Source organism: Trematomus bernacchii, unplaced genomic scaffold (genome assembly GCF_902827165.1).
Source record: "Trematomus bernacchii unplaced genomic scaffold, fTreBer1.1, whole genome shotgun sequence".
Classification (NCBI taxonomy): domain Eukaryota; kingdom Metazoa; phylum Chordata; class Actinopteri; order Perciformes; family Nototheniidae; genus Trematomus; species Trematomus bernacchii.
In genome coordinates, this window is record NW_022987714.1 from 11,284,777 (window position 1) to 11,305,599 (window position 20,823).

The 20,823-nt window shown below is 39.9% G+C and overlaps 2 protein-coding genes across 6 annotated transcripts in view; both read left to right on the plus strand.

Moving 5' to 3' along the window:
• Window positions 1-8,560, plus strand: part of mical3a (microtubule associated monooxygenase, calponin and LIM domain containing 3a) — a 74,594-nt gene extending 66,034 nt beyond the window's left edge. For all 5 annotated transcript variants that reach the window (XM_034141873.1, XM_034141877.1, XM_034141875.1 and 2 more), the window contains 3 exons: window positions 4,158-4,257; window positions 5,403-5,476; window positions 6,509-8,560. In XM_034141873.1, the coding sequence (XP_033997764.1) occupies window positions 4,158-4,257; window positions 5,403-5,476; window positions 6,509-6,693 (359 nt within the window). In that variant the 3' untranslated portion in view covers window positions 6,694-8,560. The remainder of the gene's footprint in view (window positions 1-4,157; window positions 4,258-5,402; window positions 5,477-6,508) is intronic.
• Window positions 8,561-9,343: 783 nt separating this feature from the next.
• Window positions 9,344-20,793, plus strand: ttc38 (tetratricopeptide repeat domain 38). The gene is made up of 14 exons (XM_034141878.1): window positions 9,344-9,373; window positions 9,810-9,887; window positions 10,169-10,250; window positions 13,272-13,443; window positions 14,562-14,735; window positions 16,194-16,269; window positions 16,607-16,726; window positions 16,843-16,902; window positions 17,128-17,166; window positions 17,663-17,744; window positions 18,239-18,404; window positions 19,283-19,442; window positions 19,901-19,974; window positions 20,276-20,793. Exons 1-14 carry the CDS (start codon window positions 9,344-9,346, stop codon window positions 20,361-20,363), a joined length of 1,401 nt encoding a protein of 466 aa, XP_033997769.1. The 3' UTR covers window positions 20,364-20,793.
• The last annotated feature ends 30 nt before the right edge of the window (window positions 20,794-20,823 follow it).

Genomic DNA, 20,823 nt, shown 5'->3' on the forward strand with positions numbered 1-20,823 from the left:
GGACTCGACTTGACAAAATCACAAAACACTTGCGATTCTACTTGGACTTGAACACCAATGACTCGGGACTTGACTTGGACTTGAGCCTTCTGACTTGAGGTGACTTGATCATTTAATTCAGGGGTCTCCAACACGCCGATCGCGAGATGCCGCTTGAAGAGCAGACTCCCGTCGGGGAAAGCAGAATCTTCAGCCGCTGCAACTCTGGCTGAGAATCCATGCAGGCAGGGGCGGGACTTTATTTTGCTGAGCCACCATGCGGCCAATCATATGCGAGGACACACTAGGATCATACCATTATGTGAAAGAAGGGTGGGGGGCAGACGCTCCAAAGACAGCAGGTGTAGTGGTACAGGCCAGATACACAGAGCGACGGGGAGACGGGGAGCCGGATTTAAATGCAAGCGCGTCGGAAGAAGTCAAGAAATTTGCGAAAACCGAAAAAAGGAGCAGCTTCTGGCTGCATTTGAATGATATTGGAGAAAGCAAAGCTGAGTGCAGGATTTGTAAAATGAAAATAACCTTCAGAGCAGGGTGTCTTTTTTGGTAACCACTCAGGATTTATTGCCAGAGGTGGGAGAAGTTCAGATTTTGTACTTCAGTAACAGTACCAGAGTGTAGGAATACTCTGTTACAATAAAAGATCCTGCATTCAAAATGTTACAAGTAAAAGTACAAAAGTATTAGCATCAAAATATAGTGAAAGTACCACCTGCAGAGGGATCTAGATGCAGGTGTTCTTTTCCCCATAGAGACGCCTCGCTGCACATTATCCCTTGCATAAAGATAGGTTGTGGGTCCCTTATAACATGCTGTACACAGTGGAAATAAACATTCTGGTTACCTCAACATCAGGGATCTTATCAATTAAACTCCTTCTGAATCAAACCGTCACGGTAGCCTTACCTTACTGATCCCTCTTACAATAGAAGACAAACACGTTACTTTACCAGCAGAGAGAAAATGGATTATTAAATTATTAATGTGACTAATAAAGAGCAGTTTAATTATTAAGTATTATTCTGTTGATCGATATCATTTTGTTGAAAAGCACATAAGGACTTGTTTAAGACTCGTTTTGTCAAAGTTTAGGACTTGGACTTGACTTGAACTTTCCCATCCTGACTTGAGACTTGACTTGGACTTGAGTGCAAAGACTTGAGACTTGACTCGGACTTGAGCGCAAAGACTTGAGACTTGACTCGGACTTGCAAAACAATGACTTGGTCCCACCTCTGGTGTACTGTGACGAAAACTGGCCATACTGTATGCGTAAGCCTTTCCCATTTCATAACAGGAAAAGATTATCTGAAGACCTACAGATGAAAGATCAAAAAGGGGGATTATTTTCCCTCTCTGTGCTCCAAGTTTTCTGTTTTCCTATTTCCTATTTTACCCCTCTTTTCATCCCTCACTCCACACAGCTGATCTCTCCCACCTCCTCTCTGTAGGTGTTTTGTCCTCTCACTATCACAGTGCTCCTGCCCTCTTTTGATTTTCTCCTCCATTTTCTTTCCTCCCTCCACCCACTCTCTGTCTTCCACTCTCTTCCCACATTACTTCCACCACTCTTTCTCTCCCACCCTCCCTGGCACCCGCCTATGTCCCTCCCTCATGCTCTTTCCCCCTTTGTCTTGTGGAAGTTGAGCCCTATGTGGGGATGCCACGCCGAAGACCCCTCTCCTTGTGCCCCTGCTGGTCCCCTGAAGGTAACGTAACCTCGCCGCCTCCACTGACGGTTGTGGCGGGTTACCGTGGAAACTGTAGGGATCTCCAGACCCGGGCTAAACCCTCAGGCACTTCCCCATCATCCTCCCAACCGGTCCTCCTCCTCCCCTTCCTCACTGTCTGTGTGTGATCAGGCTCAGTAGATTTCCCCAGAATGTCTCTAAAACTAAGTATTGCAGCATTTATAACAAGTCAATTGATTTTTAATGTAAAAAAAAAAAGCTCCAAATATACATTTTATCACAAATGTGTGCTGTTAAATAGTATGGGTTCATCGCTATCATGACAGTTATTTTATGTAGATTTCATCTTCCAAGAAATCAAGGTTCACTTTCCAACAATGGATAGTCAGTAGGTCATGATGCAGTACACAAATAAGTAGCAGGACTGAATAACGTTTTTAAGGGTTAGGTCACCTGCAACAAAAAGTGGTAGTAAGTTACCAATAAATTACTTCTGTTGGTAGTAAGCTAATTAATTATTAGTCTCCATAGCTCAAGGATAAAAGCTGTACATATCATTGAAAATGTTAATGTCTGATGTAACATTGTCCAAAGGTATTGAGAAAATTACGAGTTTAAGGGGGTTCTAGGCTTTGATTTGGGTACTTTTAGTTAATAAAATCTGGCCACAAAATCTTTGTTTATGGTTAGGGTTCAGGGAACGCACCCTATGACAATCCCTCTAGTGTGAGCAATATAAATCATAATAATGGATTGTAAATTAGGTAATAAATCATTTAATATAACCACACAACCATCGTGCCTCATAAAATGAGTGCAGAACATATTTGCCTTATGCCTACAAGGCTGCATTCACTCCAAGGGGAAACTACTCTGCTGCAGTGTGTCTCTAAACAACAGCATGTGTCCGGTTTTCTGTTTGCCTCAAATGAAGCATCAAGCTCTCTCGTCCTTTTTTGCAGTATCTTTTTTTTGTACTTTATATCCCTTGAACAAAAGTTAGAAGTGTCATGTAATCATAAAATGGTAATCAAAACTTGGGCGGCGAACACCTGAGACGTCGTCAGCTCGCGGGCAAGTTTGCGATTCAAGGAGGGAGAAAACTGCATGGTGTGATGATTTGTTATGAATATTCAGGTCTTACACAAAACAAGTCCTTAAAAATGAATGTAGGCCTATCATCTGCTTTGTTCCCGATCGTAACACCTTTCAGTGGAAATGTTGCCTGAGCGTCTAAAGAAACATCGTTTTGTGCTTTTTGTGCGATCTGATGTTTTGTTCCATTGTTGCTGCCTCTGCCTTGTACCGCTCTACTCTCCTTTGTGTTCTGGGCCTTGGGCTGAAAGGTGGCGACGGTGGAACAAGTCGAAATAGTTTAAGAAACAAAGAACATTTCTAGGATCGATTTTGGAAACCAAACGTTGCTTTCTGTGTCGCCACATGTTGTATTCCTCTCGTGTGAGCAGCTCTCCTCCAGCTTTTCCTCTCTCTCCGTCCCTTGTCTGTTAATTAGCGAGATCCAGCCCCCAAGACAACCACCACACGATCTATGTGTGTACACTGTCTTTCCTTTTTGTTTTGCAAGAGCCTCCTCTTCCCCAGCTAAGTATGTCACGCTGCATCTAGTGTTTGCCTTCTGGTGTTTCATTGATACCGCTTGGCTCCACCTGCTTCAGTCAGATAAATGAAAAGGCATCGCCCCCGGCAACAGACTTTTCTAAGCATGCCACATGCCAACAGTCGGACTGCAGTGTGCGGTCTCTGACTGATAGCGGCAATTACAGAAACCGGCAATGCACGGTGCCAATAGCGCTGAATATGCTTTTCCCTGGACCAGACTTAATAGAGTAGTCTTAACTTCCCTACTGGTCTCAATAAGTCATCCCATGAACATTTAACCTTATAATTGAATATGTAGAGACAGCGGAATAATTCATGCTTTTTTTTTTATTCCACCCTCAAACCACTCAGCGTGAATGGGATGTTAAAGGATCTCTGCTGATGGGTCAATATGCGGGCAAGGGGAGGGTGAATAATTTTCATCGAGTCCTCAGGTTTAATTCTCCCTATTTCTAATGATTGGTGTGTTTCTTCTTTTACCAACCAAAAGGAAAAGGTTATACAAGGAGGTAGTTGCTCCCCAATAGCAGCTACGAGTCCAAACTGGGTAACACAAATGCTCAACTATGTATACAGGCATCGTCTCTTTGTGTGTGCGTGTGGGTTGTGTGTGTGTGTGTGTGTTTTAACCAAAGTTGAAACCTGTATCTCCACGCCATCTTCTGTGCACCATCATTAAGTATGGCACAGCCGAGTCCATCCCATCACCTCACCATCGCCCAGCGAGGTCATCCTGGCTTGGCTGTCACCACATTGCCTGTGTCAGTCCTCGTCTTGTGTGGCATCATCTTCATCCCTGCCATCTGGCGTCTCACTCCCTCTCTGTTCTTCCTCCTTCCTCTCCAGGCATGGGCAAGAAGGACGACCCCAAGTTAATGCAGGAGTGGTTCAAGCTGGTGCAGGAGAAAAATGCCCTGGTCCGCTATGAGTCAGAACTTATGATATTGTAAGTACTTTACGTGACTGTTGAGACGGATAAGCCAACTGATGAAGTGATTTGTCAGAAGGGCTTTTATATTCAAGGCTGTGGGTCATTGGTTGCTATGCCAACTCTTGTAGGAAGGAGGCAGCCAGTTGGAAATGTGGTGTTTTATGAGAATATAGAAATGACATACACACGTTTGGCTGTTCAACTTATACAACCCAAATACACATATACAAAAAACTGTAAAAGTTATTACTTTTGAAATAGCGACAAACAAAAGCAAGTTTAAACTCAATAAACAATTGTAGGCCGAATCATTAGTGGCTATGGCTAAAAATGTATATAAAAAGGGTAGGTTGAATAGGCTAAGATTGTAAAATTCTCACTGAATGCATGTATATACTCCCAACGGACAATATAATAATGATAGAGTTATGTTTTTACTAAAGGACAGCTTTACATAAACAAGACCAGACAACTTTAGTCACTCTGACATAAGATTAATCAGAATCAGAGTTCCGTTATTCATCCCTCAGGAACGGGGACATTTACAAAAGAAAAGGGGCCCCATTATACTTTTTGGCGTTTCCCTTTCCTGTAGTGTGTTTATATAGGTTTTTTGTGCATGTAATTGGTCTGCCAAGGCTAAAATCACCAAAGTTCATGCCCCCCGTTGAGACGTTCCATTCTGAACCAAACAAAGAATGATATTGTCGTCCCTAAATATGTAATGCAACCTGTAATAAATGTAAAAAATAGCTTTTAAAAGTATTCCATCACTTTAAAGCAAGGCAAAAAAAACTAAACGGAGTACACTGAAGATGAAAAACTGACTTATTACCTCCGTACATCATGAGTTTAAAAAGATTGTCAGCCAGTACGAACTCATCATCATCTTTCAACATAATGATATGATATGTGATCACATTTGCAATTCATTAAGAGAAACAACTTTACTACACTCTGACAAGTCATTAAGTTATCCAGCGTTATCTTATGATTAGCTACTAAAAGCTTTTAGATGAACTGTTCATCTTCTTTAGAACAACTATTTATTAAATATACTTGGATAACTGAAGATGCAGCCAAACACCATGAATGATGAAAGCAATGATTCATCCGTGAAACTTAACTCGTCCATCTTTTTTTCCTTTCTGTACCCAAAGCGCCAGAGAGCTGGAGCTGGAGGACCGACAGAGCCGACTGCAGCAGGAGCTCAGGGAGCGCATGGCTGTGGAAGGTAACAGAAAGGAAATGAAATAACAGCCCTGTCACTCACATCCAGAGCTAAATCCCAGATCAAATGCACTATAAAGGGTCTTTGAGCTGCTTTGTTAAATGTTTTTTTGTTCATGTATTGTTTCTTGATGTCTGTCCATGTTGATGTTACATGGAGCTGCTGTGATGCAAGTCAAATTTCAGACTTGCTCTGACAATTAAAGTATTATCCTTATTATCGTATCATAAATGTTTAGGGAAGGCTTAATGTGCAGCAAACATGATTGTTATTGTGTTTTATATTTAAGATAAATCACGTTGTGGTTCATTTTGCAATAATGACCAGCTCGCTGCAGATTGTCCCTCAAATCAATAACTTACACAAAATATTGATTTTAAAGTATAATTTCTTGATTTTCTTTAATGTTATTGTATTGCTTCCGCTAAAAAGGATGGTCTGTTCCGCTGCATAGCAGTAGCTGTAATTGCAATGATAGCAAAGTAACTTAAAATGACGGCAGCAAGGATTCAGGTTTCTTCATTGTAACTGTTCAAGTCTGTTCACATTTTCTATAAACACAACCATTTGTGTTTACTTCCTGTCACTCATCTACTGTTCATATCTCTGTCGTCCACCTCTCCTGACCTTTTTTGTGTTGGATTCTTGTTGTTTTCTATCCCCCCCCCCCCCCCCCCCCCTTGTGTTGTTCAGCTCTCATGAATCATGAAGTGTTGTGCTCTCCACAAACTGTATATACAAATAGAAACAAAAACAAATATTCCATAGTGTTTTCTGATACAGGAATAAACGCAAAAGTATTGTGTTTTTGGAGCAAAGCTGACAAAAAATGTACCATATTTCTTTCTTCTTGGATGATATGACTGAAAGCAGACTAACGATCAGCGCTTCCATAGCAGCTGCCTGCTATACAGAAATAACTTGCCGAAGCAGGACGCAACTGACCAATCAGAATAGAGTATTTAACTAAGCTGTTTTACAAATCTGCATAATATTCTCCCACTCTTAAACTCTTTTCCTTTGACTCTCTCGCAGACCACCTGAAGACGGAGAAGGAGCTGAATCAAGAGAAGCAGATCCTAAATGAGATGCTGGAGGTGGTGGAGCAGCGTGACGCCCTGGTGGCGCTCCTCGATGAGCAGAGGCTGCGGGAGAAGGAGGAGGACAAGGACCTGGAGTCTGTTATGCTCTCCAAAGGCTTCAATCTCAACTGGGCTTAAGAGGAGAGAAATAATTGCTCATCAAGTCCCGGAGAAATGTCTGAGGCGGTCTCTGCCTCTCATGGTCATCTCTGATCAGAGTACTCTGCTGAACACCTGCAGCAGTGAATGTGTAAAGACTCCCCCGACACACGCTAAAACACTTCGGCTGCCTCTGACATCGAAGCGGTCCGCGACGTTTACATATCCTAAGCCCAAAGGCAGTCCCACGTTAATCACTTTGCAGTTTTGCTTGCTCTCTCTCTCTCTGAGGGGAGTACATTCACAGCTTTATCATCCCAGCCTTCAAGTGGATCCTCTCAAAAAAAAAAGGGAGGCCTTTGGGAGAATGTTTGAAAGACTTGTTTCATTCTCGATTATCTAAAGGGAAGAATGCAGTTTGGTCCTGCTGATGTAAAGGAATTGTAAAGAATTGTTTTGTGTATAGTTGTGTAGAACAAGTCACATATTCGGCAGATAAGGGTGCTTTCTTTTTTTCTGAAAAAGGACTGCTACAGATGAGTGTTTACAGTACGTGCTGGAGGGAAGTCACCGGGGTCAATCTTCTTTTCAGTCTGACTGTAGGACGGACATCCTCTGCTGAAGCTGCCTTTCTATCCAGTGACAAACTGACTCCTTGTGAACCATAAAGACACCCCCCCCCCCCCCTCACAGTGTTCTCATGAGTCAACACTAACAGTCCATTAAATATGGCCATGGGTTTTATGTATTTATTATCTTGGTTTGCTTTTAACACATAAACCTTTTTGTTTTTGCATTCACAGGAGAGTGCCCAGAATCTCATTATCGAGCACTTGTGCATGACTCAGACGCTCCCATAAGCCATTGCATGTCAGGAATGAAGGCTGCAGGCACATAGTAGAACTATTTGTTAAGCTAGAAAAACAGAATTATATATAAACACTTAAGCATTTCACACGAGTCAACAATGATGGGCCTCTCCTTGACATGCCACTCACTGCATATCACGCTCACGGTTTACAAATATGTTTTCTCGCTTTGGTAAACAACAGTGAGGTAAAACAACTGTTGAAATAATCCATCTTTTGAAGGATCTGTCGATTCATTTTCAGATGTGTTTCCGACCTTGTGTGTTATCATAAATGAAGCCGGTTTCACAGTTCTTAATGGGAGATCCGCGTAGCTTACAATACTCATTTTGTGCCACAGGACTGTCTCTGATGGTGGATATGCTGCAATATCTGAAGAGTACACCACGAGGACTTACACACCACTCACATCAGTAAACAGCAGTGTTACTTTACTCTTGAACAAGATGCCTTTTTCATTTTTATTCTCCTCACTTAAGTTATATTTTATTTTTCTGACGACGTTTTTGAGGTAGTCACATATGTGTATCCCACTGGAACTCAAGACTTTTTATTTCTCAAATAATTTCATACAGCAGGTCCCCAAACATACTAACTGATTTTAAACAGGGGGGCATGAAGAAGTGCTTTATGAGCAACTTGCATTAAACAGAACCGTTATGGTCCGTTATATCTAGTGGGCAGTCAAATCTAATAGCCTTCTTGACAACTGTAAACAATCCAGATGGTCACTGTTTTACAGCACAGAAACACTAGAGGCTATATTTATGACTTGGTATGAGCTGTGAATAAAAAACTAAGTGAGATCATTTTAAGGGTTGTTGTTTTAGATGGTGTGTGATAAGTTTGACATGATTGTATTGATATTTATTAACAAGTGTGCAAACTGTATTATATGTAAAGAAAAATGAATCCTAATTTTTAAACTGTTCTGTTGACACATGACTTGTAATGTAAATGCTTCATGTAGCTAAAATGCATAGAGGTGTTGGATGTATGCTGAAACGGCAATAAAACAATGCAGTTGTTCTTTTAAATGTCTGCATTAAGTCTCACTTTACAAACCAAAGACATGATCATTGATTTTAGAAGACATCCCCACATACATGAAGTCTTATCCATCAAGAATCACAAAGTGGAAGTTATGCAATCGTACAAATATTTCGGACAATTATTGACTCCAATTTGAACTTTTAAGCACATTTTAAAGCCATGTGCAAAAAGGGGCACCAGTGCTTATTTTGTCTTGGGAAACTGCCCTTATTTTAAAATGTTCAATCCATGATGGATATGTTTTATCGAGCTTTTATTGAGTCAAATATGTATTTTTCCTTAATGTGTTTTACACAAAAAGGAGCCAGACATAACTTTGCACTTCTTGCGGCATCGTCTAGATTTGTCTATTTTTTAACTACCTTTTCTTTTACTTTTATGAATGTATTTTCTATTTCGTTTTGTTGTTGTGTGTGTTCATGATTATGTAAAGCACTTGAACTGCCTTTATAATGTGTTTATATATAACATTAATGTTATGTATAATGTTATTTTATTTATATATATATAAATAAAATAACATTATACATAACCTTAACATAAGTAATATAGGTCAACATTTGACAAAGGGGACACAGAAGACAACATTTTTTTTAGGGAAATTAAAACTAACCTCTTTTAATACTTACATTTATTTTGTACACGTTCTTTTCATGCTCTTATTTTGAAAGCAGGTCAAACATGTTCTCTTCCTCTTTCATATAAAAATGACGGTTTAGCTCCAGTTTGTTGTTGAAGTTTGGAGAGATAAGAGCCGCTCCTCAAACATGATGGCTTCAAGCTTCAGGGACTGCAAGGTTAGTATTCGGGCTTCAGAAAGTACTAGGCCCTACCTACAAAAGTAAGATAAAACATTTCGGAAAAGTATGACACGACTTTCGCTTTTTTTTGTAGTTTTCGAGGAACGGCTTGTCGGGGTCGATAAAATTATTACATAAAGTTTGCAAGAAGACATGACGAAGCAACAGATCATTTGACAGGGGATATCAAACTGTTATTGTCTTTCTAGTTCAGAGCAAATGTTGACAAATGCATATTTAGCTACATTTGTCAATATTAAACTAAACATAACGTCGGAAATATGAACTTTTTCTATCAGTAGGCTACATGGAGTTATTTATATATTTATGATAACAAAATTAAAGAAAACGTTTATTTAGCGTGCTGAATCAATGCACAACCTTTATTTTGAAGGCTGGCGATGATACAGTACTTATTTCTTGTGTCCCTCAGGCATGGAGTGCAGAGAACCTCCCGATGTCCACCAGCAGTAATGAGGCTTGCAAACTGTATGACGCCATCCTCACTCAGGTAACACTGACTGCTTATTCTTCCACAAATGACACATGCTGCTAGTATTAAAGGTACAAATTGAAGTTGTATTCATTGTTTTTAAAGTGCTAGTAGTTTGCACTTATTATATCTTGCAATATGTTATGAATTTGCATACCATTCAACCCACCCCAATGCATGTGAGGAGTTTAAATGAACTCTGACTAACTTGTTTGAAGATTTCTGTCCCCAAAATAATTGTTATGTTTGTCCACTTAATTATAGTTTCTATTCTAAAATCTCTTTTGTTCCACTTCTAGTACGTCACATGGAAGAACGATGAAACCTTGGGAGGATTTGAAGGATGCCTTTCTGCGATCACAGCAGCAGACCCTAACTTTGGTAAATAGACTTGTAACGTGAGATAATATTCACTATTATTTTACTGATACTGTAGCTGCAGAGTTAATAACGTATTAAATGAGACAACAGATGAATCAATGTTAAAAGTTCAGAGTAAGAAAGAAGAGAGAAAAAGGTTACAGCGCTAAATGTATGCACTGCTAAAAAAGCCTAATTAATAAAATACTTTGACCTTTTATATTTAATAAATAATCATTGACAAAATCCTAACTTTAGTTAGAGAAAGAACAAAAGCTTATCATTCATCATACTTTGGAGTCATTAAACAATGTACACATCTGGCCAAGCATACTGAGTAACCATGTTTAGAAAGCACAAAGACCTGTAAAAGGCGAAGACCCCACAGCTTTACAGACGCTTTCAAAACAGACATTTTCATATGTTATGTACTGTATGCACACATAAAGCACAGGTGTATCTAATAACATCACTAACGACTGCAGTGGAATGACAGGACAATACATGGAAGTAAGGCATCGTTATTGTTATTAATTGCACCTACGCTTTGTCTGCTATGCCTTTCTGATATGATGTAGCCTTGGATATTTAATATTAATTACACATGCTGTCATTTAATTAGCAAAAGCATTGACCTTTTGACCTTGAGAAGCATACATTTATCAGTACCTGTCTGTCATATGAAACAATTGTGTTTGTTTGTTTGTTTATTTATTTAAAGGACAGTTGATCAACATTGCTGTAAACGTGCCAGTGTTAGCCAGCAGGCTAATTTTCAACTGTTGTCCTTTTGGCAAGATGTTAAAATAACCAAAACAAAACTAGAGAAATAAAAACATAATAAAAAAAAAAAAATACACACAGCAACAGACAACAACAGTACAACAATAAATAGGAACAGACAAACATGCAAACAGATGAAATACTATCCTACTATGATACAGTTAAAAGTGTTCACATTTTTGATTGCTTAAAAGCCAGTTCTTATGATTGCGGTTAAATGTATGATAGGAGGTGTTATTCCTTATCTGTATTGGTATTGTGTTCCAAAGTGTTGATGCCCTCACAGAGAAACAGTGTTTACCAAAGGAACTGGACCTAAGAGGGACTGTACAGTCCCCTCTTAGGGCAGACCTTGTGGTTCTGCTGTTTGAATTTTTCTGCTATATAAAAGTGCAGAGTGGTGGGGGTGCCTTGCCTTTTATAATCTTAAAAATGAGACATGCATCAGTGTGTTTTTAAGATGTTCCCAGCTGAGCAGGTTATGTTTGACCAGGATTTTGCAATGGTGGTATAGCTTAGGTTTTCTGTCCAAAACTTTGAGAGCTTGTTTGTGAAGTGATAGGATTGGCCTTAATGTTGTGCTATTCACCTGGGTCCAGCTGGTCATACAGTATGTTAGGTGGGGAATGATCATGGCAGTCATATAGAGTTTTGCTACAGGTGTTGTCAAACAGTTCCTTATATAACTAAAGTTTGCTAGATTGTATTTAGTTATTTGCATTACCTTTCTCACTTGTTTTTGAAGGATAGAGTAGTGTCAAGGATAATGCCTAGATATTTAAAATGTGTAACTGTTTGAATGACCTCCCCAGACACATAGACCTTGGGTTCACAGTGTGATACAGTGTTGGTCTTGCTAAAAAAACATACAGACTGTCTTCTTAACGTTTAGATATAGCTGTGAGTCAGTAAGCCGTTGATGTACATGTACCATTGCATCACTTAGTTTGGCAGCAGCTTGGGCCTTGGTTTTTGCATGGACATAAATGACAGTGTCATCAGCATACATTTGCACCTCACATTCAGTGCACACTGATGGCAAGTCATTTACATAGAGGCTGAATAGAATTGGGCCCAGTGTGTTTTCGGTGTAGGAGAAGCTGCTGTTTATCTCCATCAAGTGTTTTAGGTGATATGTTCATGCAAATGAGTCAAGCTGTTGTTGTGCGGGTTCAATATGAATTGATGCTCTTGAGAACTTGCAAGCTGCTTTTGACAATTGCTGAAAATACAGGATCAGACCCTTCAAATGTATTGAACATAACAACCAAATTGAGGTTATTAGGTTTAAGATGAATTGCATTGTTTACATGAGTCATAGTCCACAGATCTGAATATATTAACAGAATACAGTTGTCTTTAGATAAAAAAAACAAAACAACATTTGATAAGGCTGCAATGAACAAGGTTATTTTAATAATGAAAACATCTGCCAATTATTTTTAGCCCAAAGTCTCTCAGAAAATAGTGAAAAATGTCCATCCCAGTTTACCAAAGTCCAAGGTTAAATTGTTTCTCATTCTAAAACCAAAAGATATTCAGTTTAATATAAAATCCCATAATTGAGATGCCGAAAACATATATTCTGTCAAATATTAGTTTGATTATTGCTTGAGTATCAAAATAGAAGGATTATTTTGATAAGTAAACTATTCATTGGGAATTTGGACCATTAACTTTGTATCCACATAACTGTTTGCCATTGTCATTGTTACATAATATGGCTATCAGAGAGAATGCCAAAGGTCCCTCCAGAGGGAGTTTCTCTCCCACACAATCCCCCTCTACATGAAACACCCCGAGTGGACTCCTTTGTTCACTTCTGTGATAATGACACCACCGTGTAACACTCTTGCTCCTAATGGCTCAATCTCCAACACATTGTACGTGATAGGCTTAAGGGCGGGCCATGTCTAAGCAATTGACCAATCACAACAGAGCCTACCAGCTAACCAATCAGAGCAAACTTGGCTCTGTTCAGTCAGAGGGTGAAAAGAGGTGCTGCAGCACAGACAGTATGAGAAAAATAAAACACTTTTTGAACATTAAAACATGGTAACATGTAACAGTAGAGGCACAAAATACAAATATGAAGCTGAAAATGAGCATAATAGGGCCTCTTTAAAGGTGTCCCTTTTAGATATCTGGCTATGTATAAAAAAATTATCATTTTTACAAGTGTATGTTTTTCTTCACAACACTTAAGTTGCTCTGACAAAGTCAAAAAGAAAAGACCAGTGTTATCCGTTTTCCCTGTAGTCATGGGCCATGTGATCAGTACGGGGCTGAATCTGGTCTCAACATCCAGCTCCACCCGCCTGGATGAGAGTCTGGCCGGCGCTGTGAGGCGAACAGTGGAGCTGGCCAACAGCCAGGAGATCTCTCCCAGAGAGAGGCTCCATGTCAAGGCTATGGAGCTCTTTTCACATGGGTAAGATCCAGAGCCAGCTTGCCACAGGAAATGTATTCAAAACAGAGAGATGAATAACAATTTGATCAAAGCAGTGGTTACAGAAAAGGGTCTGAAGGGTCACGAGTGGTCTTTGAAGTGTAATATGGGATCCCAACATGCATTGCTGTCTGTCACATAGGAGCTTTTAGACACATATAGAATTCTTACTACTGCGTATAACCTCCTTTTTATAACATGAATTCACAATTTGAAGAAGTAGTCTGTGGAATAATGCATACACATAATGGTATAAGGTGTCCAAACTTTGATTGGTGTATCATTATAAGAATTCATAAATAAATTAGTCTTCACTTAAAATACAAATTGAAACTATAAATATCTTAAAATCATAATTTAAAAATAAAACATTTATCCTATGCACAGTAGTATCAAAAACAACATTTCTGCAGTGAGCAGTTTTCCGCAAATGAGTTGTATTTTAAAACAAATATCTTCAAGCAAGGTTATTGTTTCGAAAAAAATCTCAGCTATTGAGTTGGATTTTCATCCCTTTTATCAAACAAATGTCAATTTAACAATCTGACCAAAAGAGAGACATTTTCCCTGATTTAATGTAACATGTTTTGAAGTAACGGCTACATTGCAGTCAGTTAATATTAAGTCCAAATAAAGAAGAGATCAGTTTTGTTTATCATCACGAAGGAAGAAACGGGTTGCCTGTGAAGGAATGAAGTCCCTTCAGACATCAGAGGACCATAAGAATGTTTAATTTTTTCAGCCATTATTCATGCTTCTCCAGGTTCCTTTCTTTCTGTCCCCCTGTGATGCAGACGCTTGCTTCAGATCCACAGCACTCATCTTCAATATTATGTGCCAAAGAACCATTTGCACATTTCAGTCACAGTGTATCTAACAAGTACGCCTTATTTCCCAATGGTACGGCGTGATATATTGCAAGGTTGAGTGAAAATTCTGTTTCTCAATATTGTCACAGAGGGTCTTTGTGTTTTTCTATTTCCTCTAATTCCCTCCGTTCGGTACAAAGCATATTGACGTCTTCATTATTCTCATGGTACACTCATTCTTTTGTCCTTCATTGCTCAGTTTTCTTTAACAGTGACTCATGTTTTTTGTAGTAACTATCCGAAGGCCTGCGAACTATGGGAAGACATTCTGGTCGATCACCCCACTGACATGCTGGCTCTAAAGTTTGTTCAGGATGCTTACTTCTACATGGGGGCCCAGCTCCAGCTCAGGGACTCTGTGGCCCGGGTGCTGCCCTACTGGAAACCTCACATGCCTTTGTTCAGGTACAGGAGACAACACACATTACGAGAAGCATTTAGGATGAGCTTTAATCATATGAAAACTCATTAACCAAATCATATTAGTTTAGATATGTAATGGGAGTGAAGGGGGACTTCAAACACAGGGTCAATTATATACAATAAATAAGACTTTGATGGTTATACGATTATACCGTACACAGGTGCTTACTTGCATTACAAATACATATGGGGTAAATAGGCCTCTATAGTCTTTAAGGCACTTTATTATTCTCATCTCTCATATAATCTGACCAGCTGCACACAAGCTCATTATAATCATGTGCAATGTGTTATGCTAAGCGTCTTGAAAAGATTGGAGTTTATATTATATGCAATAACTGGAATATGCGTAAATATAATGAATGTCTTTTTGAATCTTTAATGTGGCATACAGAATTATTAAATAATGCAAATTCTATGGAAACAGAGAACAATATTCACATTGAACCTGATACTTCTCACAAAGGTCTAAATAGAACTACATGACATTTTTAAGTCATCATTTTCATTATGAAAAAGAAAGGTACAAAACTAAATTGATGGGACATTAAAGTAAGCAGTTTTAACAATGATCCTCCGGCACTTGTGTTGTCTTTAGTGCAGTGGGGGGGGGGGGCAGGTTTGCTGGCAGTTGTAAGTAAAGTGCTTCTTACTGAGAAAATAGTGTTTTAAGTAGAGTCTGTTGCACCCTGCAATCATGCCTGTCCTTTAAGGGTGACCACTTCAGGCGAGTAAATTATTGTTCACTTTCACACCTTTCCTTTTAACAACAGGTGGTCGAAGTAAATGGATGAGTCGTACCAAGTAAAACCCAAATGATTACACACAGTTTAATACAAAAAGCGCAAACAAACAACAATGTACGTAATGGTCACCAAATGAATGTCCCTATCTGTGGAGTTTCTATATCCTGTTGCTGTGAGCCGACACTAACTGACAGTACTGTATAGACGCAGCTCATGAGACAAAGACAAGTTTCCTAACCAGCGCTGTTTGTTTTGAGCAGCGTTAGGTGAGCGCACCGCACATGCCATGGTGCTCCAGCTGTTCCTACGAGTCTCCCTCTGCTCGTTCTGACAGAATTCAAAACATCGTTATGCTCCGATGGTGCTACGTTCTTATGCCTTAATGTGATAATTAAATGTATTCAACGACTGTAAAAACCATAGCTTCATACTACAGGTTGATATTTGGGGTTGCTGAACATAATATATTGTAGCCGTAGCTGTATTTGAGACGTTAAGGAAACATTGGAGTGCACAAAAGTATAGGGATCAATAATTTAGGGAAGGCATACCCTTCTCTAGCCTTAATTAACCGCCGCCCCTGCCCGTAGGGGTCTTTGTAAACAGTCTCTGCTTTTCATCATCCTACCTAAAGAGTAAAAGTTATCTGTCCTGCATTTTTTTTAATTAAAGATTTGTGTGTGTGTACCCTCAGCTATCTGAATGGAATGTATTCGTTTGGTCTCATGGAATGTCGCCTCTATGACCAGGCAGAGAAAGTGGCCATGGAGGTGAGATTTTCTTCCCCGTATCAGTTATTTTGAACGTGCTGTTGTCATTGCAGCTGGGTGGTGCAGGCTGTCTGCTTCTGCGCTGGCGGTGTCACTTCAATTCGGCAGCTTATCCAGCCCACAGACGCCCCACTCTCATGAGCTCAATGCTTAATGCATACAAATTAGTTGTGACATGAAGGTCACTTAAAAAATACATTGAGGAATATCACAAACCAAAGTAAGATAGTAATGGAAACTTGAGCATTGTAATTTTGGACTAAAACTAAAACAATACCACATTTTCTTCTGCATCTGTACTTCTCTCCTTTACTGACTGTTATTGTGTGTTGTGCAGGGCCTGGCGATGGCTCCAGGTGACGCCTGGTCGGTTCACTCTGTAGCCCACGTTTACGAGATGACAGCACAGGTGGACAAAGGCTTGAAGTTCATGGAGAGCAGAGAGAAAGACTGGCAGGTACAACTTTTGTCTTTTCCTTAGCGGTGTGTTTTTCTGATTCATTTGATAACTGACATACTGTACAAGGTTGCTGAGTCCACAAAAATACAACATATTTCAATGTGGTATTCCAGGTATCTGACGTGCTGGCCAGTCATAACTACTGGCACTGGGCTCTATGCTTCATCGAGAAGGTAAAGAGTATAATGAGTTTTCTCAGTCAAGCGAATAGTTGTCAGGAGTGTTTGTGGAACTTGTATTTATGATATCCTTTCCCCTGGGTAATTTGAAGTCTGAAGTTGATTATATTGCAAGATTAATTTGTGTTTGCATCTGTGCAACACAATCTATCAACACTGCTTATCTTTTAAGTCTGGAGTTATTCAAATTCTTCTTCCTCACCTCTTCCTCCTCCACAGGGGCAATACGAAGCCGCTCTGGAGATATTCGATTCTCAGGTTGGTCTGTGTTGACAACTTTCATCAGAACCTTAATAGTATATCTGAGTACATGCACACTTAGCCTTTCAAGAGCCATGCATGTTCCAACACACAGGGGATGCAGACTAAAAGCAATATGTTGTTGTGTGTCAAGAAGGCAAGTGTTTGCAAATTGAAGTCAAATCCATGTGAAGATGCACAGTGTCAACTGCCAAAGCTGATTCTTTTTTCATTCACTCTAAAAATAGGAAAGACAGTAAAGCCATTACTGTCCTGGCCTGTACCTTTACAATAACATGTCTTAGTGTTACTTGCCACTGCCATAAGTTTCAACACATCTGCCCTCGTTACATCATTTGCTGAATGCAATGAATGTTTAACCACATGTATCAGAGGAATCGAGCAAGTCCTGAACATGTTTGTTTAAAATGGTGTTCCTTGTGTGGAGGCAGTTCCATGTTACATCTGTCAGTGTTCAAGCTGTGCTGCATAGTGAAGGTTTTTCCTGTATTAGGTATTCAGACGTTGTAAAGCCACAGGATCCATGTTGGAAGCTGTCGATGCCTCTTCCATGCTCTACAGACTGGAACTGGAGGGTAAGATACGGGCTGATATGGGAATGTACAAGGTATAACTGGCAATGTTATCAATGTCTGCAATACGGAAATTGCAAAGGGAGTTTTAATCTTTTATTCATCCATCACTGGATACCACATAAACTGTAGATGCCTGTCATTTCTTCAAGATTACAACGATTAGTCTTTTGAGGTTGATGCAACATTTTTAATGTGTTGCTAATTGGCTTAAGGGCCACGGAAAACGTCTAATTGGAGATAATTTAAGACAGTGTGGTCTTAAGTGAAACTGCTAATGAGGTGAGATTATCTCCCTTATCATACCTCATTAATCAAAAACTAAAGGGACTGTGTTCGAATCAGCTGTAATTAGCCAAACCTCGGACCATATTCCACTTTTTTCTCTTTTAATTTCAAATATAGACAAAATTACCTGCTGACATTTGAAAAACATTTCTTTTATTGTGACCTTTGTGCAGCTTTCAAGCCATATTTGTGTGTTTGTGTTGGGTCAGGTGTGTGCGTGAAGGATCGCTGGCGAGAGCTGTTCCAGATAACGCAGCCTCACACTGATGATCACGTGACCCTGTTTAACGACGCCCACTTCTTCATGGCGTCGCTGGGAGCTAAAGAGAGCCGAAGTTCTCAGCGCCTGCTGGAGGGCCTCCAGGAATTGTCTAAGTAAGTTCCGCACCATTTCTCTTGTTCACTGCACACCTCAGCACTCTAACCGCCTTACATAAGAGCCACACAGACCTTATGTAAAGAGGAGACAGAAACGAGGCTGGGCGTAGGATGGCGAGATAGTGAGCTGATGCAGCGAGGGAGAAGTCAGAGCTCTCTCCTCACAGAGACCGATGTCTTCCCTCTGCAGCAGATGGACCAGCTGCTGCTGACTCTGGAGCTTTGTGGTCACAATGTTGCCTGGCGTCCAAACCACAGACATCTTGTGCTCTCCATTTGGCTCTGTGTACAACCCACGGAGAAGCTGTCACTTAAATGCAGTTCTTTTAAATTGTCATGTTTTTCAGTGTTATGTAATATAATGCAAGTCACAAGAGTCTGGGAATGATGCACTTTCTGGGGGAAAGCAAGCAAGTAAGAAACGAAAAATGTTCTCCTCAACCCAGCTCAGCTGTGAATAATCAGGCAAGCCGTGAAGACATGTTTAAGTTTGCATTTATTTAATTCCATCACTCTTCTTTCCACCGTGTCACTCTTATTACCTTGGTGTGGAAGGATTGCACAGCTTTACACAATCCATATGTTGCCATAATGTCATTGTACATGCTTCCTCAGAGGCAGTGAGTAAGCATTAGCTCATCCAAGAAAACCCAACCACAGTGTGGAACGTTCTGCCTTACAGGGAAGTAAGTCCTGCTCAGACGTTCACAATTTTTCAGTTCAGTAGATTAATGCTCTAATACAGTCTGTTTTAAAAAAACAACAACCTGGAGCTTTTCCTGTAGGTTTCGTTGATGTTACTGCCCTATATTAACCTTCCAGCTATACTATGAAATAGGTTTTCTCTAGTTATTAACCTCTCTTTTCCTTCACAGAGAGCCAGGGGTCAATCTGCAACATCAGATGGGACGGACAATCGGTGTACCCATGTGTCAGGCCATGATGGAGTACGACCAGGGCAACTACAATCGCACCGTGGACCTTCTGTTGCCGATACGCTACCGCCTGGTCAATATGGGTGGCAGCGATGCACAGGTAAGGTCCCACAGGAAGGGGTTAATATAGTAAGCTCAAGGCAAATAAGAATAAACCAAAACCAAACGGTTATTCTTTTTGAAAAGTGTACAGCCTTGACACTTTCTTTGTTTTTTCTTTGGATATTATCAATCATACTATATCGTGTTTTCTTGAGTTAATCCCTGTTATTGTGCAATAGGCCAGAAGTGAAGAACGCTCTGCAAAAGAGCCTTTCAGTCCACGAACACACCACACAGTGTGAGGATGTACCGCAATGTATGAATAATGAATCTGTGATGGATGCTGATGGACTTAGTGGATTTGATGTTCTTTGTGTTCCGCACCTATGGGAATGCTTTTCTGAACACAAAGAACAGTGTACATACACAGTATAGCACAAAAGGGTACAAAGACTATATTTACAGGGCTGAAGAAGGGTAGTGTTTACTAATGGGTTTCTCAACTGTTGTTCACAGAGGGATGTCTTCAATCAACTGCTTATTCATGCAGCCATGAAATCGGAGGATAAGCACCATCAGAAGCTTGGAAGGTAATGCACAACAGGGACTTGATGCTTTCATATGAAGGTCTGCTGAGAGATCATAGGAGACACAAGAAGGAACTTTTGAACCATTGGATTTCATCATGATACAGCAGAGTCTCTGTAGGGGCCGCCGTCCACTCCACTTTTCTTTAGTTGCTTTCTATCAACGTCCATACAAACCGTATGCTCTCTTTATGTAACCATCAGCCGCTGTCTGTACACCATGTTATACTTTATTGATCAGGTCAGCTTCCAGCTTTTCTCTGTAAATCTGTGTTTATGTCTTTGTGCTGTTCTCTTTCTGCAGAGGTCTTCTGGTGGAGCGCGAAGCCATGAGGCCAAACTCCCCAATGACAGATCGTCTGATGCAGAGAGCTCTGGCCCTTCACATCTAGACGGATCAAGATGAGCAGGGCAGTTCCCAACATGCACAACACATAAAGCAACATATGAATCTGATCTCCACTGCTTGGCTTAAGGAAACTCATGTAACAGTAGAAACCTGGCAATGTAGTCAACATATCTGCAACTCATTATATATTAATATTTTAAATTAAATACTTTTTCGTGATTTAAGCTTTATAACACATTTCTCAAGTTTACGAGCTTATATAAAACGAAGTTGCTAATTTGCATGATCAATAGCCTTATATCCTCTGAGATGATTATTGTATCTCTCTAATCAATACTGATCTGTTTAACTAACCTTGTTTTATATTTTATAAGAAAACATCACATTTACAAGTTATTCAGAAATATAATCATCATGTCAAAGTCAATATAAAAAAAGCATCTTCAAAACCAATAAATATACACTCATTCGCACTCTGCTTGTGATGACTACTTGTGCACCCC